General features: G+C 39.9%; 1 protein-coding gene across 1 annotated transcript in view; it reads right to left on the minus strand.

The window, feature by feature from the left end:
* Positions 1–27200, minus strand: part of BNC2 (basonuclin 2) — a 282287-nt gene that overhangs the window by 23446 nt on the left and 231641 nt on the right. The window contains 1 exon segment of the mRNA XM_044271566.1: positions 13630–15584. Coding sequence (XP_044127501.1) covers positions 13630–15584 — 1955 coding nt within the window.

Below are 27200 nucleotides of genomic sequence, written 5' to 3' on the forward strand. Positions count from 1 at the left end.
TGCCCCCATTGTCTGAGATGACACAACCCCCTTAATTATTAACAATCATCATTTATGGTGTCCAAAGTGTGAACTTTATGCAGTAAACCAAAAAAACACTACTTGTCACTAAAGTTTACGCAACACAGAGCATTATCATCTCAAGCAAAGCAGATGTTATCAAGAACAACAAGAATTAAAGCCTATAATTCCCATATACAGTATACATAGATAAAGCCTACACTATACATTAGTGGAAAGTATTTTAATATAAACTAATAAAGCTACATACCTAACTCCACCAAGGCTAACAAAGTAAGTGGTAGATATGAAGAGAATTTGCAAATATTTCAAACACTGAAGTTTAACCTTTCTTTACTATAAATGATGGAGTGCTTTTGATTCTGAAAAGCAAGTATTTTAAGTAATGTATGTATAAAATAAAACAACATAACTGTCAGATATTATTTTTTTTTAAATAATAAAAAGTGTGTTAAGAACTGAACATTTTGAACTTGTCACTATTGTAACTTATTTGTAATCTTAATGTAGTCTTTGTAAAAATTATCATCTACTAAAATGGTAAGATATTTACAGTTTATTATGATGGAGAATTTGGACAATTACAGTGTTTGAAACCAAAGCCAAAACTTGCAATCTTATAAAACAAAATCAGAGGCTTATTTACACAAAAGTTGTAGTCTTAGGGAAGTGGTAAAATTAGCGGTTATGGTTACTTTCAAGGGAAGTGGCTAAATTAGTGGTTATGGCCAACAATTAAATTCTGCAATGTTTACTACTAGCATTTGTAAACTAACATTTCAAAACTTTATCCATTGCCAAAATGCCTCCACTGCAACTTTTTAATGTTTTCATTTAAAAATAAAATTCTAATTTGTGAAATATATTTTCAACTAAATAATCTTTAATTTCCAAATTATTTTTTATTAACTCTCTTTAATGAAAAGCAGTAGAAAACACCAACTGGGACATTTTGGGAATCCTTCTCTGGGATACTTATATGAGACATGTACAAAATTGCATTTATAAACGTATAACTTTTTCTCTGAGATACAAGAAAATTCAGTTGGCATTCTTTCAATAGAACTACAGAGAAGCTTTATCTTTATGAATTAATTGCGTTTGTTAACTAATTAACTGAATCTTAGCAAACTAATCTGAATCATTTCCAAAGCTGGAGAGGCCAATAAGTGCTAACAAGAGGCAGGTAATGTTCTTTTCGCATCATCACCTGTGCTGTTAATGTTATTCAGTGGCTCATCCAAGCTACCATGATAATTTATTCCAACACACCTGTTGTATACAGGAGTCAGGTAATCTGGCAACAGAAGGGTGTTATGGATGCCACTACTGCACCCTTAAGACCCCAGGAGCTATTCATAAGGTGGAAGCAACTCCTAGGTGCAATCGGCTTGTCTTCCTTCCTAGCCTACATTTGTTGTGCTAACAATCTCATGGCAGAAGCTCATTTGGCATTTGCTATGGTCTCATAATTACTTACAGTTCATTCCAAGACAAATTTAAAAAAAAATCAAAGTAGAGAAAAACTAACTATCTATGTATCTATCCTATCCATCTATCTAAACTTTCATCTTGATGCCTGAGCCTCTGTTACATAATACACCAGTATTAAAATTTACAAAGATTATCCAGCTGTGTATCGGATTCAGACATTCACAACTTTTAGTCACTTTGGGGGAAATTCAACAATTGTGGTGATTTTGGTGTCAGTTTTAAGTCTTTGTTTTGTAAGGTCGAGTAAAATTCAAGAAATTACGCACAGTAATAATATGTTTGGCGCAAGTGCAATGTGGTGTATACCTATGTCTGTAAAAGTACACCTGGGGTTGCCTGGCATGGAGATGCAACTTTTTTGCAACTTTTTAAAAAGTCACACATCATAGATGAGACTTAAATGTGTTCAAATCGGAAATCCTTACTTATGTTTCACTCCACTTCTAAAAGTAGTGAGGATCACCAAATATAGAAAAAATATGCACCAAATGTCGTACATAGGCATCACTTATGGCATTTGTTCGCCACAAAGCTGGTGTAGAAGATTATATATATGTCCCCTTTTGTGTTCAAAAACAGACCATCTGTCAGCTCCAAAAAAATCCTCAAACTAAAGTGGTGTATAGGGTAAGTGGGGCCTGGTGAGATTATGTAAAAATGCATTGAGAGGACTCCTCTTTGAGTCCTCTCCGTTATGTGCGTGAGCTCAGGAGTCCTCTCAGTGCATTGTACTGCTGTATTGTCAGAGTATACCATTGAAATGCAAGTGAGTGTGAAGATAAAAATGATATAACCGGACTTTCAATCACTTACACTATAAACTGCTTACTCTAGTTTGGGGGTATTTAGGAGCTGAATTCAACACATTTTTCTTTACATTTAACATAGACTTTAACACAACTCAGTCTTAAGCCACTGTCACATGATACTTTATTGTATGTTGTTTTTCTTACATTATGAAATATTTTTCATTAGTAAAAGAACTAATATAAATGCAAATAACGGTGTATATTCACTGGTATAGGTAAGTTACTTATTAAAAACCCATGTGCATGAGCACCAGGGCTTTGCAGTTCCAAAATGTATTGTAGTTTATTGAAGCTCCAGGAGGTAAATTCATTGTGAATGTATAATTGGTGGCTGAAATCCATCATTTCTAATGGGCCCATAAGAATGAATTATTAGTTTCTGAAGTGATTTGTTACCACAGAGGTTCATGCATAGCCTTCTACTAATACTGCATATTCGTATCAGCTAGTTTTGTAGTGACTCCATACAACACTCCCAGAGAACGTACTAAAGCTTGATAAAAATTAATGAATAACAATCGTGCTAAAATATTAAAGTAACAGCAAACAAGGTGAGTGTCCTGAAATGCACCTAAAAGACCTACCTCTATACCTTTCTCTATAAGCTGTAATGATATGATCATAATTGTTGCATTTTTACCCAGTTACCACCAGATATCGTAGTTGTACAATCTGAACATGACTTTGATTGATGGTTCCCTCTAAAGACTGTGTACTGAAGGGGAAAATGGGACCACCTGAATGTAAATTATTGCCTGTTTTTATTTTATTTTTCTAATTTTTTAGCTATATCTATGTATGTAAATATATATGTGCATTGAAGCTGGTGAGAACTAAGTGAGAGTGGCTTTCTCTTTTGCCCACCTCAACTGCCTGTTTCATGAATGGCCATACCATTCTAGGTTATGCTTTTTATACTACAACATAGCATCAGGCATTTTGGGGGCATGTTAGAGGTTACACTTTTGATGGTAATTTATGTGTCTATGCATGATGGTACTGGGAGTTTTAGGGCCTGTTTTTAGCATCATGTTTTCTGTGAGTTGTGAGTAAAAGTTGCATTTTATCTTTATATACTGTATATCTTTAGGACTAGCAATATGTTTTTTGTGGGTTTGCAGAAAACGTACTTCTAACTGCACATTGGGATTCCCAAGACTCCCATCTTTTGGTTTCTGTGATCTAGTAGAATCATTGCATGCATCATAACAATTAAGTGAAGCATTTAAAGCAGAATTTGGTCAGAAATTTTTGAAAACTTCGATTAACAACAAAATGGTAATGAATTAAGTTTTCCTAAACTGGCGGCTGCACGTGTTACAAAGTGAAAGTAAGATCCATAATGCCATGCAGCCAGCCAATCTGCAAATAGCCATCCCCTGTAAAGTCACAGCCCTATAAAACCCTCCCCAATGGTCTCTGCCATTGTCCTGTGAGCTGAGCGTAGTGAGAGACAGGGTAAGTGTTCATGTGCTAGGGACAGTGTTGCTGAAAATGATTAATAGAAAAATATTGGAGAGAGAGAGAGAGTGCAGGGAAAGTGCAGGGAGAGTGCTGGGAGACTTTTGAGTCAGTTTTATTTATTCCTAAATTTACTTATGCTTACTTCAGCCGTAATCTAAGGCATGTAATTCAATGCCAACAAGATGGAAGCATTTATTATTAAGGTGCCAGTGTGCCAACCAATACCATCCAGTTTGCACCTCCTGGGGGGGTGGGGGGGGGCAGGTCTTAATTATGACCATCCTCATCTTTTGCTGGCTTTACTATTAAATCGTCCTTAGCAGTCTCCATGTCCTAGAAAAGTCAGCAAGATGCAGAGAGAGGAGGAGCTGGACATATTCTCATCGATATTAGACAATGTGGAAAAGGAGGTAAAACAGATGGCAGAAGAAGGGCTCCCACTTGTAGGGCAGGAGGGCACTGGAGTTGGAAAAGTGGGTAAGCCAGAGCTGATTAATCTTCAGTGTTTACTGTCAAATAACTTGCAGGATTGCAGAACAGCAATAATTTGCATATTGTGCCCCCAACTAACCAGCCAAATCCCATACCAGCAACAGCCCCTGTTTAAAGGTGCAGTCTTCATTATTAAATAAAAGTCTGCTACAGGCTAATTGGCTGTGCCATTCTTCAATGCAGCATGGCTGCAACCTGCCCACAGCATAGTGGCTCCATGGGGCTGTACCCTAAGGCACTAATTGAATTTCTTGGCGATCATCTGTGATAGCATTTTTCAAAACTTTGCTCATCTCTAATAACAATACATCTATAGGCTTCCATATTTTACGTATTGAAACTATAAGAAGGTACGAAATAATTGTGTTATAATTAGAGATGAGAAAAGCTATGGAAAATTTGATTCAGAATAAATTCATTTTGTAACCAATTACACGGTGATGACTTCATCATGCTGGCCAGTGTGGTGAGATCATGTCACGGCGTGTGAGATTTTGCAACCGCCTCTTTGCGCACAAATGAATGAAGTGAGTATGTATTATTATTTTTTACGGCCATTTCAAAGAAAATTTATTATTTAAAGTAAAAAGTGAGGAAATTCAAAATTAAAATTTTCCAGAAATTCTTAGGATACTTTCACACTTGCGTTTTTCTTTTCCGGCATAGAATTCCGTCACAGGGGCTCTATACCGGAAAAGAACTGATCAGGCATATCCCCATGCATTCTGAATGGAGAGCAATCCGTTCAGTTTGCATCAGGATGTCTTCAGTTCAGTCGTTTTGACTGATCAGGCAAAAGAGAAAACCGCAGCATGCTACGGTTTTCTCTCCGGGGAAAAAAAGATATGAAGACATGCCTGAACGCCGGATACGGCATTTTTTCCTATAGGAATGTATTAGTGCCGGATCCGGCATTCAGAATACAGGAATGCCGGATTTGTCGTTCCGGAATGCGCATGCGCAGATCATTAAAAATTTGAAAAAATTTACAAGACGGATCCGTAGGTCCGCATGACAAGCGGAAAGACGGATCTGTCCTTGCAATGCTTTCAGTCAGCGGCAGATCGGCGGATCCGGCAGCCAGTTCCGACGACGGAACTGCCCGCTGGATCACACTGCCGCAAGTGTGAAAGTAGCCTTATCGAAGTCCACTTTGGGTACTTTGATTCTCTCAACAATAGTTATAATAACTGTGTCATAAAGCTCAAATTTCACCATTATGCTACTGTACATTCTCTTCTCTTTTCTTATGTCACAATTATACAAAACAATTTATTCGGATCAATCAATATATTTGTTCCTTTTGTAATCGAATTGTGTACACTTTTCTCAAATGTTTCAAGTTAAACACTATGATTTCAGTACTTAAAGAGCTATTTAACCCCTTAGTGACCGCCAATACGCCTTTTTACTGATGTAAACAAACGGGGTTTAAGACAGATAGCTGGTGTTAATCAATGATTATATGTACCCAAAATGGTGCATGAAAAACTATAACTTGTACCGCAACAAATAAGGCCTAATAAAGGTATATTGATGAAAAAACTAAAAGTTATAGCTGTCGGAATGCAATTTTGAAAAAAATGTGTGTGGTCACTAAGGTGTTAAGAAAAAAGCACTTGCAGCATGAAGAAGCATATTCTTAACCGTGGAAGCAATTTTTCACAACTACTAGAAACAATATATCACATTTTAGTATAAATACACAAAAATGACAAAATAAAAGAGCATCAAAAAGAAAGAAAAAGGCAGGCATAATGGTTGCTACTGTAAAAAGAGGTGCAGAGCAATATGGTGGAAGCTGCGCTGCTGCATGCCTGATTTGCGGCAACTATTACACAGACGCAAAGGGGAAATGTGAAATATATATTCTCTCACTATCACCCTATTTATACCCTGGGTTATTTTACTTCTATTACTCCTGACAAAGCCTTGAGAGGTGAAATGTGCATCGAGGTGTTTGTATTGGATAGCATGACATTTAGGACTGATCACTGCACTACAGGCTTATATAATATAAATCCATACTGGCAAGATCCAAGGCTAGAGCTGAGTCACAGACAAATATTTTACCCAAGCTTGGTTCTATACTAACTCCTGTTTATGACATCATAATGATGTATTATATTTCTATATATAGTATATAATATCACTGGTATGTTCCTCTCAATCGCAGTGCAGAAGAAAACTACTTAAGATGGTACTGAATTGGTTAGCACCCTGTCCCTAACAGACACAAAGAGTGACCAAGTCGAGAAAGAACTTCTAGAGCTGTCTGTAGACTATAGCTAGCCATTTGAACAAAATCATAACATAGTAAGACAGCAGCATTATATTGCTTTTTAATGATTTGATTTGTTGATAGATATACCAATAGCAGCCATATTATATGTACACAGTATGGTGATACTGTACAGTGGAGTAAATCCCATGTTTAGCAAGGATCAACCCTACCCATCCTCCACTAAATAGGGTAAGCCACTTCTGAATTTTCTAATGATGACTCACCATCCAGAACAAGGTCATGCCTCGACATGGACACCCTGTGCTCAAAGTCCATACCAAACATAAAAATATTGTTCAATTTACAATTCATTAGATCATTGAACGCTCTTTAAATCTACATAAAAGGTGGAAATTGTGTTGCTAAACCAGAGAATGGTGCCCCCCAAAGAAAAGATTCTGAAGCGTATGATCACTTCTGTGACTTTGACTCCCCTGTTGTGCCACACCAGCAATAAGGGAATGCCACACAGTTTAAGAAACACTGTTCTAAAGGAGCATTAGATGGGTGTTGCTACTATGTGGGTTGTTAGTCTGAGCTATGCAAAATCAGTGTGCAATCAATTTATATTTTCACAATTGGTTGTAGATCAGAGCTTTGGGCTGATCTATTAAAATGCAAATTTTTTTCTGCTGAAAAAGCACGTGTTTTCATTATTCCCAGCTGTTTTCTCTCAGACTGTACCCTTTAATGAAATGAATGGAAAACATAAGAGAAGGAGCTTGCCTTGCTAGCTCCCAGGGTACTGTTTTCTGCCATGTGGGTGGTTCTAGCTCATCGTAGGAGTGCCCTTGCTTGGCATACATAGCAGAGGGCATGACTCTGAAACACAGGTGAGGGGAGGAGAGAGAGGGAGGAGGCCACATGTAAATATATTGCAAATATTCAATCCCATGATAAATAAAATCCCAATTTATAGTGGGAAAAATGTCTTAAAAGATACAAAAAACAAATATAAAAAATACAATAAAAAAATATATGAGTGAAAAATATGAGGGTGGTTAAATGTCAATTCAATTAGATCCTGCTGGAAAAAAAGGATGAATCCTGCTGGAAAAAGAAACAGATAATCTGCTGAAAAAAAGTCTTTTTCTTATATTGTAATGACCAGTGATATGGTGGCCAATATTATCCTGGTACAGTGTCAATGGTGTGGAATCCTGTTGGGAGAGAAAGATGCTCCTTCCTATAAAAGGTCTAATTCATATATCCCAAGATTTTGGGTTTGAAACTCAATCCAATTCTGGTATTGATTATTTATTTACAGATCCAGTGTTGGTGGGCTGTGGAATAGAGACTGCTTAGTAAGCAGGTACGTTACCCTCCTTGCGGCTGTTGATGCGCTGTTCAGCGGCTCCTGTCCGGGCGGCGATGTCCACGTGTGCCGTTCCCGCTCGCTGGTATCTCCGGCCGTTGGTTGCTATTATGTGTCGTCACTTCCGGTGACGTCACCTGCGTTCCTCGGATCTCCCGCTCAGTGCTGATGGAGCTTGCCACGTGGAGGCTAATGGCGGGAAGTGGAGACGCTGTAGCTTTTTAGGAGGGAAGTGGATAGATAGCTCCGGAGCTCCTCTGTAGTTGTGGGATCCTTCTTATTCGTTGCTAGCTAGATGTCATAGGCTTACTCAATGCCCCATACGCGTTTCAGAGCTTCCTGCTCCTTCATCAGTGGGAATGAGTAGCCTATTTCTTTTTGGGAATATATATGCATCTGATTAGGTCCAATTAGTGGATATGGGTGTGGTTAAAGTTTTTTTCAGATATGGGAGTGGTCAACAGTTTGTTTAAAAAAAAGGTTTTTCTTCTTCTTTCTTTCTTTCTTCTCTCTTCTTCTTTTCTTTGGATAATAAATCTTCAATGGAAGCAATGAGATGTATAATCCAATATAATGAGTGGACAATTAGTCGGGTACAAAAACGTATATAAAGATGGAATAGAATTTTGAAATTATATAATATAAAAATAGAAGATATATTTATATATATCAGTGCATGAAGGTTCAGATAAAAAATATGAATTAGATTAAATAAAAATAAAAATGAATGACCTTCATTTTATTATAATAGGTGGATGGTGCTATAGATGATTATATATCCGGTCATAACGCAGGAGAGTGGTTGCAGTCTATAATGTACAGTCTAGGAGTTGCGTTAGGCTGTTGTACTTTCTTGTCATATTTAGAAGGAAGTACTAACTAGAGGAATGTAATATTTGCATGATGGGAAGTGTTCTTTGCGTGATGGAAAGTGTTTATGGGGAGGGGCCCACCCGGGAGGAGGGGTCGGAGTGCTGGTAGACAGCCGGACTACGACCCCAATTTCCGAGGGGGCACCCCACCAATTGCAGAGTCTCCGTTCTTTTATAGAAAGCCAAAGATTTCCATTTCTGCATTGAGACCTTTAGGAATCATTGTATTGAATTTGAATATTTTTCTGGATTCGGACCTTGACATGGCGGCTATGTGGTTCCCGCCTCTCCATTGACGTGTAATTTTTTCTATGGCTACATAGATAAGTGATGATGGATCACAATTGTGGTGTTCTTTATAATGTTTGGAGACGGAATGTAGTTCATAGCCCTTTTTTATATTCGAGATGTGTTCAGATATTCTTGTTTTGAGTAGTCTTTTAGTACGCCCAACGTATTGTTTGTGACAGGGGCATTGTAGAACATAGATGACATTATTGGAGTGGCAGGAGAGATGTTCTCGAATCTCATGTTTATATGTATTGATAGTTGAATGAACTGTTGTTGTTTTTTTAGGAAAATTTGTGATTTTGCAATTATTACATTTCCCGCACCTGAAGAAACCCTGTAGTGAAAGCCAGCTTTGATTTGGTTTGGTCGTGTTTCTTCTGATTGTTGGTGCTAGACGTAGGCCTTTTTTAAACAAACTGTTGAACACTCCCATATCTGAAAAAAACTTTAACCACACCCATATCCACTAATTGGACCTAATCAGATGCATATATATTCCCAAAAAGAAATAGGCTACTCATTCCCACTGATGAAGGAGCAGGAAGCTCTGAAACGCGTATGGGGCATTGAGTAAGCCTATGACATCTAGCTAGCAACGAATAAGAAGGATCCCACAACTACAGAGGAGCTCCGGAGCTATCTATCCACTTCCCTCCTAAAAAGCTACAGCGTCTCCACTTCCCGCCATTAGCCTCCACGTGGCAAGCTCCATCAGCACTGAGCGGGAGATCCGAGGAACGCAGGTGACGTCACCGGAAGTGACGACACATAATAGCAACCAACGGCCGGAGATACCAGCGAGCGGGAACGGCACACGTGGACATCGCCGCCCGGACAGGAGCCGCTGAACAGCGCATCAACAGCCTGCAAGGAGGGTAACGTACCTGCTTACTAAGCAGTCTCTATTCCACAGCCCACCAACACTGGATCTGTAAATAAATAATCAATACCAGAATTGGATTGAGTTTTCAAACCCAAAATCTTGGGATATATGAATTAGACCTTTTATAGGAAGGAGCATCTTTCTCTCCCAACAGGATTCCACACCATTGACACTGTACCAGGATAATATTGGCCACCATATCACTGGTCATTACAATATAAGAAAAAGACTTTTTTTCAGCAGATTATCTGTTTCTTTTTCCAGCAGGATTCATCCTTTTTTTCCAGCAGGATCTAATTGAATTGACATTTAACCACCCTCATATTTTTCACTCATATATTTTTTATTGTATTTTTTATATTTGTGTTTTTTATCTTTTAATCTTGATTACCATCATGTACTTATTTATCTAATTATGTACATATACAGCCATTATATTTAATATATTTTTAACATCAGCTATTCTTTATTAAACACTATTTTTCCATACACCTCAGGTGTTGAGTGCCATCCCTCTACTTTCACTTATATTTCCTCACCACAAGCGTTGGGTACGCCTTGTTTGGATAGAGCACCTACTCCATCCTTTTGTCAATAGAGAGCCGCCTCAATCTTACCCTTCGCACAAACATCTGCCCTAATAAAATACTTTGCATACTAAGAGATGTGAAATATCCAGAAGCACATGTATTGTACATTAGTTGAGCAAATATACTTTTGCTTGAGTTAGTACACTATATGACTTTTGAGTGATGATACTAAATCTGTCTTATGTAATTCTTATGTTACAGATGTGATATAATTTATAAATAAAATGATGACAGAGGTAAATAAAAAATAATTAGTAAGAATGTGCTAAAATTGTGTTATCTATATATCCTTGATAATACTATACCTTATTAGAAGACATTACCATGTGCATGTATGGATAAAGGCCCCTTTACATTAGACAATTATGAGGCTGATCATCGGAAACAATGTTCATACAAATGCTCATTCCTAAAAATTTGCCCATGTATAGGTGTTACCAATTACCTGATAAACGAGGATTTGCCCATGTAAAGGTGTTACCAATCACCTGATGAACGAGCAAATGCATTATTGATGTAGACACCAAAATTATTGTTTCTGGGCAGCAGATCATCCTGTGTAACCAGCAATCTACTGTCCAGAAACAATGTATATGTATGGGAAACATGTATTGCATTGACAATCGCTCATCCCCTCCTCTGACAAGCGGTCAACGATTGAGAATGAATAGTTTGTTCACGATAATTGCCGGCAGTCTGCCCATGTAAAGGGACCTTCAGAAATGCATAAAGAAGACCAGGGCAATCTTGAGGTGTTTACTGGATAAATCTATAATTAACTGTACCAAAACCCTATAAGGCGTCCTTTGATATAAAAAAAAAACTGTTAACAGAAGACTTTGTGGTAGATATGGAGTATATATAAGTTGTGCAGTTTGTGGCTAGCTTCTTCTTTAAAGGGCATCTGTCAGCAGATTTGTACTTATGAATCTGGCTGACCTGTTACATGTGCACTTGACAGCTTTAGGCATCTGAGTTGGTCCCATGTTCATATGTGCCTGCATTGCTGAGAAAAATGATGTTTTAATATATGCAAATGAGCCTTTAGGAGCAATGGGGGAGTTGTCGCTACACCTGGAGGCTCTGCTCTCTCTGCAACTGCTGCGCCCTCTTTACTTTGATTGACAGGGCCAGGCAGTGAAAACATCATCACACATGGCCCTGTTAAGGGCTCTTTCACACCTGCGTTCTTTTCTTCCGGCATAGAGTTCCGTCGTCGGGGCTCTATGCCGGAAGAATCCTGATCAGTTTTATCCTAATGCATTCTGAATGGAGTGAAATCCGTTCAGGATGCATCAGGATGTCTTCAGTTCAGGACCGGAACGTTTTTTGGCCGGAGAAAATACCGCAGCATGCTGCGCTTTTTGCTCCGGCCAAAAATCCTGAAGACTTGCCGCAAGGCCGGATCCGGAATTAATGCCCATTGAAAGGCATTGATCCGGATCCGGCCTTAAGCTAAACGTCGTTTCGGCGCATTGCCGGATCCGACGTTTAGCTTTTTCTGAATGGTTGCCATGGCTGCCGGGATGCTAAAGTCCTGGCAGCCATGGTAAAGTGTAGTGGGGAGCGGGGGAGCAGCATACTTACCGTCCGTGCGGCTCCCGGGGCGCTCCAGAGTGACGTCAGGGCGCCCCACGCACATGGATGACGTGATCGCATGGCACGACATCCATGCGCATGGGGCGCTCTGACGTCACTCTGGAGCGCCCCGGGAGCCGCGCGGACTGTAAGTATACCGCTCCCCCGCTCCTACTATGGCAACCACGACTTTAATAGCGTCCTGGCTGCCATAGTAACACTGAAAGCATTTTGAAGACGGATCCGTCTTCAAATGCTTTCAGTACACTTGCGTTTTTCCGGATCCGGCGTGTAATTCCGGCAAGTGGAGTACACGCCGGATCCGGACAACGCAAGTGTGAAAGAGGCCTAATCAAAGTGGAGATGGTGCAGCAGTTCCATAAAAAGCATGTAGTAACACCAGATTTTTCTCAGGAATGCAGGCCCATATGAACATGGGACCAACACAGATGTCTTCAGCTGCCAAGTGCACATGTAACAGGTCAGCCAGTGACATAGGTACAAATCTGCTGACAGATGCCCTTTAAAGGAAATGTCCCTCTTTTTTCTTATTAATATATGTTATAGCATTTAGAGCTCTATTTTTTCTCATAGATATGAAGTTTAAAGGGAATCTGTCAGCAGTTTTAGCCATGCTAAATTAATAACAACACTAGGTAGGCGTTTAAAAGAGCTGGACAAACATACCTTTTGTAGAGCTTTTATCAAAAGGAGTAGTGTGATAGTGACTTCAGCAGTTCAGCAGTTCAGCATGGTCAAAACTACTGGCAGATTCCCTTTAAAGCGTAACTGTCGTTTTGTTTATTTTTAACATTGTTTAGGGACAGGGATGTAAAACATTTTTTGTAATATACTTTATCAAACAAATATGATTCTTTGTACTAGAAAACAGGGTGCGAAGAATTTTCTCAGCAAAGCTCAAATTGCATTGCTAAGGAAAGTCTGTCTTCAGTCTTGAGCATTTTACTGAGTGCAGAAGATGCCTGTGTGTAACATACAGAGGCTTCCAGCCTGCCTTTTGTCACTACCCCAGTCCCTGACTACATGCATGTGCCCTATCACGATCCACCACCCTCCCTATCTGACTTATTACACACAGGCATCTTCAGCGCTCAGTAATATGCTGAAGACTGAAGACAGACTCTGCTTAGCAACTCTAAGTTAAAGCTTTAAACCAAAATGACAGTTACATTTTAATGGTATAATTCTGGCTGGCTGTAGCCACCACTGAGGAGTTTAGGAGTTAACTGCATAAGGTTTAATTATTCAATTCAATGCATAACACGTTTTTAATATGCTGCAGACAGCCAATATTTTATTGTTCATATACAAGGCTATGCAGGGGATGTAAACAGCAGAATATGGAAAAAAGGAACTCTGACCACTATAAACATATATTAAGAAATTGATTAGAAAGGAATATTGGATCTATATGGATAAAATAAAAATTTAACTAATACATTTAAGCAATAAAAAGTAAACAGCCATAAAATAACAACAACATTCCTAATATAATTTCAAAAAAGTACTACTAACCTGTCTCTACTCCGGCGTGAAGGAAAAGCAGCATTGCAGCCAGCTACTGTGCAGACATGCATCTCTTTTAGATGAACATTCCTGTAATGCAGCTTCACACTGTATGAGCTTTTGAAACTTTTTTTGCACACATAGCAAATTTTAGGGTCTGGGCTTGAGCAGAGGTCCCCCTCTGGAGAGAATTTTTGAGGGCTTCCGTAACTCAATGATGAAGCTAAGCTTTCATGAAGTGCAGCCATGCCAGCACTGCTCCCATTATAAAGTCCATAGTGGCTCATGTACAACATATCATATGTAGGGTCTGTAAACTCTTCCTTTACCTTTATTATAGCCTGCTGATGGCTGTCAATATGATTTTCATAAGATTTATCATTTTCTGTCCTAACATCTTTGTGAATTGGAAGGTTATCATCCTCCATTGGATCATCACAATATTTTGGCTCAGAGGATTCTGATTCATTTTCAAAATCTCTCTCGTGTTCCTGGTCTTCAGATGTTATACTGTTTGCTCTGGTGTCTGAACGCATAATACACCTGTTGCTGCTTGTTTTTGAGTAACTGTTTATTGACAGTCCTGGGCTTACATCACCTTGAGAATGGCTATCATGGCTAATGTCATTTATGGAAGGACCATGGTCAATGTTTTCTTCTTCTTCGTCAAATTCATCAGCAGTATCAATGATTTCCTTCTCAATTTTAACTGGCATACTAGATTTTCTTGGCTTTTTCTTAGGAGCAAGATCTGTATTAGAGTCCTGTGTTGACACATTAATCACAGTTGATGGCAGCTCTTGAGGCAGTGGAGGAAGAGGCTGTTCTATTCCGAGAGGTGCTGGCAAAATTGGACTAGTAGGTAGTGATGCAGGAGGACTCACTAGGTCTCCTGAATTTAGTAAACTTCTGTAAAAAGGAGGAACAGGCTGTACAGTTTTTAAAGCTGGAAACACTAGTTGACTGGAAAGTGAATTTTGCAAAAGGGGATCCAAAGGTGGTGTAGAAAAGCCCATTGGAGGTCGACCTGGGCTTGTTAAAGTTAAACTTGATTTTGTACTTGCTATTACAGGTGTCGCAGCTCCAGATGTTGCCCGTATAAGGTCTTTATCTCTATTGTTTCTTAGCATTGGCATGTGCAGACGGGGATTGGGATTTGCACTATGTCGATTTCTACTTCTAAGAGAACTGAAAACCATGTTACAACCGTCAATAGTACATCTGTGTTTGATCTTAAGATGCACTGCATTGTAATGGATTTTTAGTGTTCCTTTGTCATAAAAGGTTTTGCCACAAGCATTGCAAAATACCCGTCCTTTGCGTGATGAACTTCCCATCCTCCTCATTCTGTGAATCTTGAAAGAACTTTTGACATGCTCAGACTTATTTATGTCACTGACTGGAGTAGATGCTTGAGAGGGGGAGGCATTGTTTGGCTCTAATTTTGGCTCTACATTTGTGATGCTACTCAAGGCGTTTCTATTGGATGTCTGCTCATTCCTACTATAAGGCATAGGGGAGACCTCAGACTCACTGGTCTCTTCACATTCATTCTGACTGGTATTGTTAGGTTCTCGCAACCTCAGTCCGGGGTGCTCTAACATGAGCCCATTGGGAGGTAATCCAAGCATAGGAGCAGAGACTGGGTTGATATACTGGAATGGAAGGAGAAATGCAAGGCTATTGGGCATGTTCTCAAAGTGGTGAATACTAGAAGGGTTACTGTTTTCCAAGTGTGAGAGTACACTTGGGCTTCTGGTACGATTGTTGGTTTCAATAAAAGTTCTTATATCTGAATCAGCTTTTGCAGAAGCCACAGCAACTGCCTGTCCTTCCTTTTCTTGAATGGCCATGAGCTCCACAATGGATTTGGTCTCTCCAAACCGTAGAAACTGCTGTAAAGTGATAATCTCCTCTTCTCGAGACATAATTGCCCAACGATCCAGGACCTTGCCAGCAGTATCCTAAAAGAAAAGTATATGCATTAACATATTTATTATCATAAGACTAAACTCATGCATATACTGTAAGGCACAGTGGGTATGTGGTTAACACTGGTGCCTTTCAGCACTGGGGTCCTAAGTTCAAATCTGACCAAGGACAACAACTGTATGGAGTTTGTATGTCTCCTTGTTTACATGAGTTTCCTCGCACACTCCAAAGAATCTAGATCATGTGCTCCATTGGGGGCAGCAAGCAATGCTTATGTATGTAAAGTGCTTCAGAATATGTCACTGCTATATAAGTAAGTAAAAAAAAGAAGTACAGAGAGGAAGCAATTGGAGATTAGAGCCCCAACTAACCAAACCCAATTCCCAGCAAGTGCATTCAAGTTATAAGAATTATTAGTAAATTAATTAACTAGCACTATAATTATAGTTTTAAAGATTAATACAATTTGTAAGATTTCTATAATGTGGGCTATTTTTTTTTTGCTGACTGCATAGCGAATTCTATCCTATGCATACCTCCCAATATTGGAATCCCATATACCTGTGCAATTTAAGTTCTGTCTCCATTATCCCCAAAAACAAGTCCACATCTGCCTATGAACGCCTCACACTACTGTCTTGATCTTTACTCAGTCTCAATGAGAACTAAAATGACATATCTAATATGCCATGTGCAGTATATAGTTGTATGTAATTGCTTGTAACCTTTACTGTATGTTCCTGGTGAAAATTTACACAGAATGATATTCCCAGAAGCAAATATGCTGCTATTGATACTTACAAGAATCTAGTCTGATGCCACTGCAATTAATTTATACTGCCAAAACCAGACATGTAAGATTTTGAAACAGGTCAGTGCCAAACAATATCAATGCACTTTCACAAGGAGAAATCCAAAAGGTTACCAAGCAACAACACAGTCTGGATAAGAAATTAAAGACAAATAAAAAATGTAGTATTTTGGAAAGTAAGCCTGTGGTTATTGTAAAAATAAAGCATGTTTCCAGACTGGAATTCTGCTTTAAACTCTTCCAACATTTTGGTAGTCTTTAAAATATTTTTACAGCTTTTAATAATGCTTCCATGAACATGGAGCATAACTGCAGATAGTATCCTGCACTTCCAGCATTAGAGCTAAAATTCAATTTTCTCCTCATATGTACAACTACTTGTATAATTCCATCTGTTTTTCGTAACATAGGCTACTTTCATGTTTTAGTTACACAGTAGTGTATTATGCTCTCCAAGATTTCAAAACTGTCCATCCACCACAGAAGACATGGAGCACTGTTTATCTGTACGAAATATTTGAAGGTCTTTAGCAGTCAACATCCAATGACTAGGGGCACACCTTCTATTTAAATTAAAGCAGAGAGCAGAATTCCAATGTATGATGTACAGTACAGACCAAAAGTTTGGACACACCTTCTCATTCAAAGAGTTTTCTTTATTTTCATGACTATGAAAATTGTAGATTCACACTGAAGGCATCAAAACTATGAATTAACACATGTGGAATTATATACATAACAAAAAAGTGTGAAACAACTGAAAATATGTCATATTTTAGGTTCTTCAAAGTAGCCACCTTTTGCTTTGATTACTGCTTTGCACACTCTTGGCATTCTCTTGATGAGCTTCAAGAGGTAGTCACCTGAAATGGTTTTTACTTCACAGGTGTGACCTGTCAGGTTTAATAAGTGGGATTTCTTGCCTTATAAATGGGGTTGGGACTATCAGTTGCGTTGTGGAGAAGTCAGGTGGATACACAGCTGATAGTCCTACTGAATAGACTGTAAGAATTTGTATTATGGCAAGAAAAAAAGCAGCTAAGTAAAGAAAAACGATGGCCATCATTACTTTAAGAAATGAAGGTCAGTCAGTCCGAAAAATTGGGAAAACTTTGAAAGTGTCCCCAAGTGCAGTCACAAAAACCATTAAGCGCTACAAAGAAACTAGCTCACATGCGGACCGCCCCAGGAAAGGAAGACCAAGAGTCACCTCTGCTGTGGAGGATAAGTTCATCCTAGTCACCAGCCTCAGAAATCGCAGGTTAACAGCAGCTCAGATTAGAGACCAGGTCAATGCCACACAGAGTTCTAGCAGCAGACACATCTCTAGAACAACTGTTAAGAGGAGACTGTGTGAATCAGGCCTTCATGGTAGAATATCTGCTAGGAAACCACTGCTAAGGACAGGCAACAAGCAGAAGAGACATGTTTGGGCTAAAGAACACAAGGAATGGACATTAGACCAGTGGAAATCTGTGCTTTGGTCTGATGAGTCCAAATTTGAGATATTTGGTTCCAACCACCGTGTCTTTGTGCGACGCAGAAAAGGTGACTGTGCATGCCTGGTTCCCACCGTGAAGCATGGAGGAGGAGGTGTGATGGTGTGGGGGTGCTTTGCTGGTGACACTGTTGGGGATTTATTCAAAATTGAAGGAATACTGAACCAGCATGGCTACCACAGCATCTTGCAGCGGCATGCTATTCCATCCGGTTTGCGTTTAGTTGGACCATCATTTATTTTTCAACAGGACAATGACCTCAAACACACCTCCAGGCTGTGTAAGGGCTATTTGACCATGAAGGAGAGTGATGGGGTGCTGCGCCAGATGACCTGGCCTCCACAGTCACCGGACCTGAACCCAATCGAGATGGTTTGGGGTGAGCTGGACCGCAGAGTGAAGGCAAAAGGGCCAACAAGTGCTAAGCATCTCTGGGAACTCCTTCAAGACTGTTGGAAGACCATTTCAGGTGACTACCTCTTGAAGCTCATCAAGAGAATTCCAAGAGTGTGCAAAGCAGTAATCAAAGCAAAAGGTGGCTACTTTGAAGAACCTAGAATATGACATATTTTCAGTTGTTTCACACTTTTTTGTTATGTATATCATTCCACATGTGTTAATTCATAGTTTTGATGCCTTCAGTGTGAATCTACAATTTTCATAGTCATGAAAATAAAGAAAACTCTTTGAATGAGAAGGTGTGTCCAAACTTTTGGTCTGTACTGTATATAGGTTGCAAATTTGACAAGAGGATAGTCACAACTCAAACAAATGTGAAGGAGGTTGACAACATCCATCTGAGACAATTTCTTTTATTTAGGTTTCTAGTATTCCCACAATAGTAATGTTCCAACTTGAAAAAATACCTTTTAAAAGTGTTGAAAGGTTTATATTGTTGGAACACAAGACACCTACAGTGTATATAAAATTTCCCTGGATGGATGTTGTTGGCCTCCTTTGTACCAAACAATTTTTGTAGTAATAAGTCAGAGTAAAGTCCTGGATTTTTCTCTAGTCATCTGAATTTTTTTTATTTATTAGAATGACTTGTACAAAAACCTCCAGCAGTACTGGTGACCCATGTTTCAGACAGTATAATCTGTTGCAGTCAGCATAATCAGTTTATCATAATGAACACAAGGTTAACGACTTCATAAAGGTGTTGAATGCAATTTACTATTAGGTGAGATTAAACTGCATTGTAGAGGTGTGAAAACAGCATTGTAAGTGGCTGATGACAGATTTGCTAGCCCTCCACCTCTATTCAAGCTCAGTTTCTCCAGTTTGACATAAATAGCTCCTTTCAAAACTCTTTTGAACCAGTCCACTTTGTGTCTAAAATATGAACATTATTGTCATTAAAGAAGTGTCCTTTGTCCAAAATATAGGTACAGGGTGACTGTATGTGTTGGCTCTTCTTGTGTTTCGGTGTTGGGTCTTTTGGGTGAACCAGTTGCTGACTTAATGTGTTGTGAGTTTAAAGCAGTACCTATGAAACTGGTTGACCTGTTGCATGTGCTCTTGACAGCTGACGCATTCTTGTGGCCCCATGTGTGTTCATTGCTGAGAAAAATTATGTTTTAATATTTGCAAATAAGCCTTTAGGAACAACGGGAGCATTGATGTTACTAGATCTCTGAAATAGAGGAATATTATCGGTACTGGATTTGTTGTTCAACTAAAAACATGAAGGGAGTTATTTATTATGATCAGAATTTTAATATAGGCATATTTCTGAATAGTAAATGACCCCCTATTTCTATAGTGCATTGTACACTGACATTGACCAGAGAGGCGCAGCCTGCTGGAAAACACTGGAGGCAGGCCTGAGGCCTACACTAGGTCTCTGTCTGCCTTTACTGGCATCGGCACCCCACGTTCTCACTTGCAGGGTGCTGATGGGATACCAAGGAAGTCTGCTCCTTTTGTGACTGTTTACATGCGGCTTGCACCATTTCCCACAGCATGTAACAGATTAAACGACCCGGATCAGCACTCCTGTCAGTATGGGCTGTTAGAGCAGGAGCACATGTGGTGCTTAGACTGGGCCGACGTGAAAAGGCAGTGGCCCAGCGTAAGGTCCCTTAGTGACCACTAAAAAGGTGTATTGTTGGTACCTAAGGAGTTAAGGATGAATATATAATAAATAATTGTGTCTATTAAATGGAGAGCTATCCATTGCAATGCTGGTTGAAGGTAGATATACTGGCACACAGTGCAATCAGGTTCTTATTCTTAAATGAATAGAAGCACCACACAATAGCTTATCATGTTAATTGTTCAGTGATAAACACATGCTATACAGCGCTTTCTCACTAGACAAGTGGATACCACTACTGAAACCCATAGAGATGGAGAAATTGCCACCTACTACGTTTGGACCCAGGTGAATCTTTCGCACATTTGAGCAATAGGTGGCAAAAGTGGAAGTTTTATGGTAACAAAGGGGTTAAGATGCATTTAAATAACCAAAATCTGTGAAAAATGTAGCAACATATGATGCCTAATTGCATATTTTATATTATCAACAGTAATATCAAGATATAAAAGGGCAAACACTACTCATCTGTCATTAGTAGTAAAAAAATATATATATAAAAAAATTATCAGCTAAGTTTATTAACTCTTTAAGTGCATATAACTGTATGACCCAGAAGTGACTGTCACATTAATAGTTTTCAAATTTGAACCAAAGAGCTAAAATCTGCAACTCTATGAAAGTTTGTACTATATTACACCACTGGTTTAATTCAGTCATATTATTCATGCACATGCACATTTGCAATCAATTATAATGGAAGTACTTTTTATGGCTCTTCAACCCCACTGTGTTACTAAATCTTAAAAGCATCTGCTAGATGACCTCTTCACTGGACCTATCATCTTGCACAGTTAAAGAGAAAAACATTATGGAGACTATACAATGTGCAGGGCTCCCCTCCTATGAACTGATGATATGATTGCAGCTGACCTGCAGGCAAGGATAAAATGTATGAGGATGTGACCCAGACATAAGGACATACTTTGTCCTGACATCTGAGTCACGTCTGAAGCAAGGGATGAGTGCAAGATGATTAGCTTTGAAGATGCAAGCTGTCAGCTTAATATCTTGCACGAGGAGTCAAACATTGAGTTCACTGAAGTACTAAAATGTTGTTAAGACATTTTAAAGGTACATTCTGCATTTCCTAGAATTAAGGAAAGATACTTTGTCTTCTCCAATTCTTTGTCTTTTCTGTCCCATATGCTGGCCTTCATCATGTTTTTGTATTAAACGCTCTCACATAGGATATTATGGCTCATTACAAGCTCTGTGTTGTATGGAATCATAATGCTGCAATTGTACACTTTTATGGGACCCTACTGTATCTTCTAATGCATCCAATTTAATATAGAGGCATAGAGTGGCACTTAAAAACCATATGAACTCGTACTCCATGTGCCACCATGCAGCTTCCATAGGTATGCATCATGGGGAATTCTACAGTGCTGTAGACAGAATGTATTTATTAACGCCAGTACCTGTCCCCAATGGAGATTATACTACAATATCAACATCTCACATATACACCATTGCGTATTGGGAATGTAAAAGGAAACCGGAATACCACTAGGAAATATACACTCATATGAGGCAATCATACAAATTCCATGCAGATGTTGTTCAAGGTAAGACTTAACCCTGTTCTACTAGACAACAGTACTGACCACCGAGTTGGCCTATAAAGGATGACAAGGTGCTATATCATCCAGTTCAGTCCTAAATTACTTTAATCAGGCATGAAGACCAGCAGGTATCAGATAATCTAATGTTCTGGATTGTGACACGGTCATTATTTTATAATTATATGAGTCTCTGCTATTTCTAGCAATCCCATAGAAGTGAATAGAGGGCTGCAACACTCATGTGGTGCACCCTTGTTCACTTTGGGGGCCCCATTCTAGAGATAGGTGTGGGTGCCACCAATGTGTCAGATGGGCCAACCCCTTTAATTCTGAATTATTAGCATTACTAATGCTGAATGGTCATCATTTATTTCTGTTATCAACAGTGCTTGTAAAGTACAGTATGTACTGGAGTGCAACAGCTATGGGGCCCAATGAGAAGAGGGACTTGGCACTGAAATTCCTTCTTCTGTTCCAGAGATGAAAACACTGCATTTTTATGCAGCTGTCAATAAGATAAACTGAGTAGTTTCCAAAGCTTTACACGGTAACATATACATTCCTGTACACACAGCTCCCCCTAGTGGTGGCTTTAGGTACACAGTTTTATAATATAAATATGGAAGATATATGGGTAGATTTATAAATGCATTTACATCAGCTGTGTGGAGTAAATGTATTGAGAAATGTTGTGTTCAGAATGAGCGACATTATTTATGAAGCACCTTTTCCACTTTTTATGGCATAGAAGTCAGGTAAAGTAGGGAGGTAGAGGGTGACTTTTTTAAAATGTAACTTTCTTAATCTTAATTAAAAAAGAAATGGTAAATTCATCAGAAACCTGGGGCCTCACCATTTGCATTCCGCATTGCCTGGGACCGTTTGATGTCTGGGTTCTGGGAAATTGGGTGAGAGACCATAATACGTTTTGCTATGGGGCACTGGGAGATCTGTACAGCGGGGAAAGCTTACTTTAATAGCTTAGGCTATTTTCATATTCGCGTTTGGTGCGGATCTGTCATGGATCTGCACAAACGGATCCGTTCAGATAATATAAACGTCTACATCCATTCAGAATGGATCCGTTTGTATTAGCCTCAACACAGCCAAGACGGATCCGTCTTAAACACCACTGAAAGTCAATAGAGGACGGATCCGTTTTCTATTGTGCCAGATTGTGTCATAGAAAACGGATCCGTCCCCATTGACTTACATTGTGTGTCAGGACGGATCCGTTTGGCTCAGTTTCATCAGATGGACACCAAAAAGCTGCAGGGAGCGTTTTGGTGTCCACCTCCGAAGCAGAATGGATGGAACAGAGGCAAACTGATGCATTCTGAGCGGATCCGTTTTGGACCGCTTGTGAGAGCCCTGAACGGATCTCACAACTGGAAAGCCAAAACGCCATTGTGAATGTAGCCTTAGGGTCCATTCACACGTCCGCATGTGTTTTGAGGATCCACGTGGATCCGCAAAACACAGACATTGGCGATGTGCGTTCGGCATTTTGCGGACCACACATCGCCGGCACTAAATAGAAAATGCCTAGATTAGGACGTGTCCTATTTTTTTCGGGATCGGAATTGCGGACCCGGAAGTGCGGCCCCATAGAAATGAATGGGTCATCGTGCGGCCCCATAGAAATGAATGGGTCCGCAATTCCGTTCTATGCAAAATGCGGAACGAAATTGCGGACGTATGAATGGGGCCTTAACCTGCTATACATGGACAAGTATAATATAACACACTGCTACCCAGACGGTGTTATTGTGTCTATGTAACACACAGCTGCAGCGCTCTGCAGTATATACCGTACCAAGCAGGGATTGTAAAACAGCTTATCAGCTGTATCATGAGCCCTCTGTTTAGGTGACACATTTGTAACTCAATTCCAGGGGATAGTTCAGTTATGAGTAAATCCACTGCAGTGATCTGAAGCTGTGAGGTGAATGTCTGGGTCTCTGGGAAAGCACTTGAAGCCTCTCCAGCATATCACAGCTGTGTGACTGGATGACATTACTGCAGAAATTTACTCTTCATGGAATTAAAATGCGTCAACGTGCCAGATCCACCAGAATGGCAGCTGATCTGCTCTTCGATCTGGCACATCACTGGGTCCCAAACAGGGAAGTCCCCTCTATGACATCCATATAAGACAAGGGGACTTGAGAAACCTGAAAAAAAAAAACATTTAAAGAAACAGTACAGTTGTCAATGAAGATATACTAGGAATACAACAGATTTAGGATTTTTGGAAAAACCAACCATTTTATGAGTTACTTTTGTATGGGGCTGTAATAGGGCTGTTAGAACGGTACACAAGGCCACTAATCTATGGAGGTTTTTCTGATGTATGCATTGTTTTTAGGGCAGTTGGTTATAACACGTCTTTGAGCCTTTAAAGAGTTCTTCCAAGATTTTAATTCAGAGGATAGGTCATCAGTACCTGATTGGTGGGGGTCCGACACCTGGAACCCCCGCCAATCAGCTGTTTAAGAAGGCAGTGGTGCTCCAGTAAGCAGCCTTTCCTAGGCCAGTGATGACATGTTCATCGGTCGCATGGCCTAGGCGCAGCTCAGACCCATAGAAGTGAATGCTACTCATATATTACGGCAGTTAATAGTCCACAATCACTTGACAAATCTATAATATGTAAGAAGTAGAGCAAGTGATCGTTTAACAGGCCTACCCCATTACCCTGTAAATCTATTGCCAGAGTAGATACTGCTGTCTACTCTTAAGGCTGTTTCCACGTTCAGGGTTTTGACATCACATGACCTAGAGAAGGCCGCGTGGTTACTGCGAGCACCGCTGCCTTCTCAAACAGCTGATCAGTGGGGGACCTGGGTGTCAGACCCCCACCGATCAGATACTGGTGCCCCATCCAGAGGATAGGTCATCACTAGTAAAGTCTTGGAAAACCCTTTTAAGCGGTTTAAATCATGTGTTCTACCTTCAGACACCTGAAGGATGAACACTCGTCCAAATTCTCAATAAATAGAATAAAGTTAATATTGCAGTCCTGCAGCGAACGATGAGCAGTACTAATAACTATATCTGTACATATTAATACGCTTCTCGTCCCAGCAGTCCTGACTTTCCGAGCAGCCCACTTCTCCACATTAACAGCAGTCATTTGGAGAGAAACAAACGTGCCATTAGAAGCACTTTTACAAGTGTAGATTCATCCACCAATTAGCTTAATGTGGCCGCTTTCTGCATATTTTCAATACAGGCCTGCACAAATCTCATTAATATTTCCCCCTAGCGCTTTGACAGATTACCTTGTCATTATGCATCCCGGAGCCTCTGAAACAATATGGGTAAACTACTGTTTGCGAGGTTAATGACAATTATCCCCTAATTACTGCATAAGTCGCTCAGTCCACTTTATCTCATAGGCAGGGCTCTGCGCAGTGTAACTGCCATTGTGTCACTGAAAATGAATTTAGGATGACTACATTTGGATCTGCAGCCGTGCATTGTAAATTGTACTGACAGGAAAATGAACAAATTAACATGTCATCACTTAAACCTGATCTCAATATCATGGAGCCTTCTCATGGAAATGCAGCACTTCTGATGTCCTAGATGGAAAACTAGAGACCTGAGGAAACAAGCAGGGGGGTCAAATAAGGGTAGATATTCTAGACGGTTTTAGTATCTATGGGGGTCATTTATCAAACCGTAGAACTGGCTCAGTTGCCCATAGCAACCAACCAGATTTCACCTTTCATTTTGGACAGCTCGTTTAGAAAATGAAAGGTGGAATCTGATTGGCTGCTATGGACAACTAAGCCAGTCCTACTTTACACCAGTTTGATAAATGACCCCCTATGTATGAAGATTTTGGTGATCTTCCTCCTGTACTCTAAAGGTTTCAATAGCTGTCGGCAGAAGCCCACGCCCCACCTAAACATACACATTCAGCTCTTGGCAGAGCTTACATGTGTTCTCAAGTGGGAGAACAGAGGAAACGGCTACCAGAAACCTATTTGTTCTACAGCGGAACGAAGCCTGCTTTTATTACCAGAAACCTATGGCCATGCTTCAACCAAAGTTAAAGAGGAACATGTCACCACCATAATACTTTCCCCCAACAACCACCCACAGCTGTAGTCTTCCTGTCTCCAAAAATGTCTTTGGCAAATTTCATCTGATGGACAAGTTTTCTATAAAATAACTTGATTCTCCCTGCTTGGTGCATGCACATGCCTCTATCATTTGCACAGTCTGCACAGTAAGCCTAGCTTCAATGTACTTGGCTTCAGAAGCTAACTGGGCAAGCACCAACTTCTGGGAGCGAGTGAGCCAGGGAGCATTCTCTGTGCAGTTAACCTCTGAACCAAGTATGCTGCAGCTGGGCTCACTGCGCAGGCGCCAAAAATGATAAAGAATGGCGCATGCACGGTATAGTAAGTTCATCACGTATGACGGGAAAAAAAGGTGTCCATTAAGAGTGTTGAGGCGGAAAGGGAGTTTGCCAAGCTTGACTTGGAAAATCTAGACCAGTGTTTCCCAACCAGTGTTCCTCCAGGTGTTGCAAAACTTCAACTCCCAGCATGCCTGGACAGTCTTTGGCTGTGCGAGCATGCTGGGAGTTGTAGTTTTGCAACAACTGGAGGCACACTGGTTGGGAAACACTGATCTAGGCTACTGCCCCCTTGACTTCAAGCAGCTCATCTGCATACGCACAGCGAGGGGAATAAAATTGGTTGCAGCAAACTTGTCCATCAGAAGATGAAAGCACCATTAATTCTATGGTGCTGTACATACTTTAAAAGGATACAAATGAATTGTGAAAGAACTTAGTAACAGACTGGTACAGGGTGGAGAGGACCCTGCCCATAAGAGCTTACAATTTACAAGGAGGCAGGGTGCTTACAGCTGTAAGGCACTGTAGGGGGCATTAGGGTGGTGACAGGTTCCCTTTAATGTAAGGGATATTGCCACCTTTAGAAAGCAGGTTTTATAACAGGAAGGTACCACACTTATTGCAAAAACTATTGGAACAGTTGATTGCTGCCGAATGAATTATGGTCCTTTTACACGGACCGAGGAGAATTATCAAGGAGAAGCATTTGTAGAAATGCTGTGTCAAAGGTGCCAGTGGGTGATCGTGTCTTTCAGCTGGCACCTAAAATGATAGTTCCTGGGCAGCAAATCCCTGTTCACAATGATTTTCTATTGGGACAGGTGATTGCTTGTCCCCATACAGCAGAGACAATTGCTGCATGTAAAGGCAGCCCTCATCTACACTGATGATTAGGCAATTATCGGGAACATTTGATTTGTTCCCAATAATTGCCTAAAAACTTCAGTCTTGGGCACCAATGCAAAAGTAGAGGAACCTTTTGGGCCCTGAGACTCTAAGGCCTAGGTGCGACCATAACCTCTGCACCCTCCATAGCTACATTATGTTTCATATCTTCTTTTGAAGTCCTCATTCTAAGCTCTCCAAGCCACACTGCTATCCATTGATTAATGGTGGACGTCTTCACATTAAAAATGGGCGTTTATTTGGTTTCTCTATAGATCTGCACTATTTTTTTCTGATGTCTGAGAAGAGACGGTTGCTTCAATATATCTAGTACTGATTTTAATTCAACATTTTTCTTGTCGACTACCTATTTAAAAAAAAAAAAAAACACATCAAACGGAAAAAAAAGGTT

Source organism: Bufo gargarizans, chromosome 1 (assembly GCF_014858855.1).
Source record: "Bufo gargarizans isolate SCDJY-AF-19 chromosome 1, ASM1485885v1, whole genome shotgun sequence".
Lineage (NCBI taxonomy): Eukaryota > Metazoa > Chordata > Amphibia > Anura > Bufonidae > Bufo > Bufo gargarizans.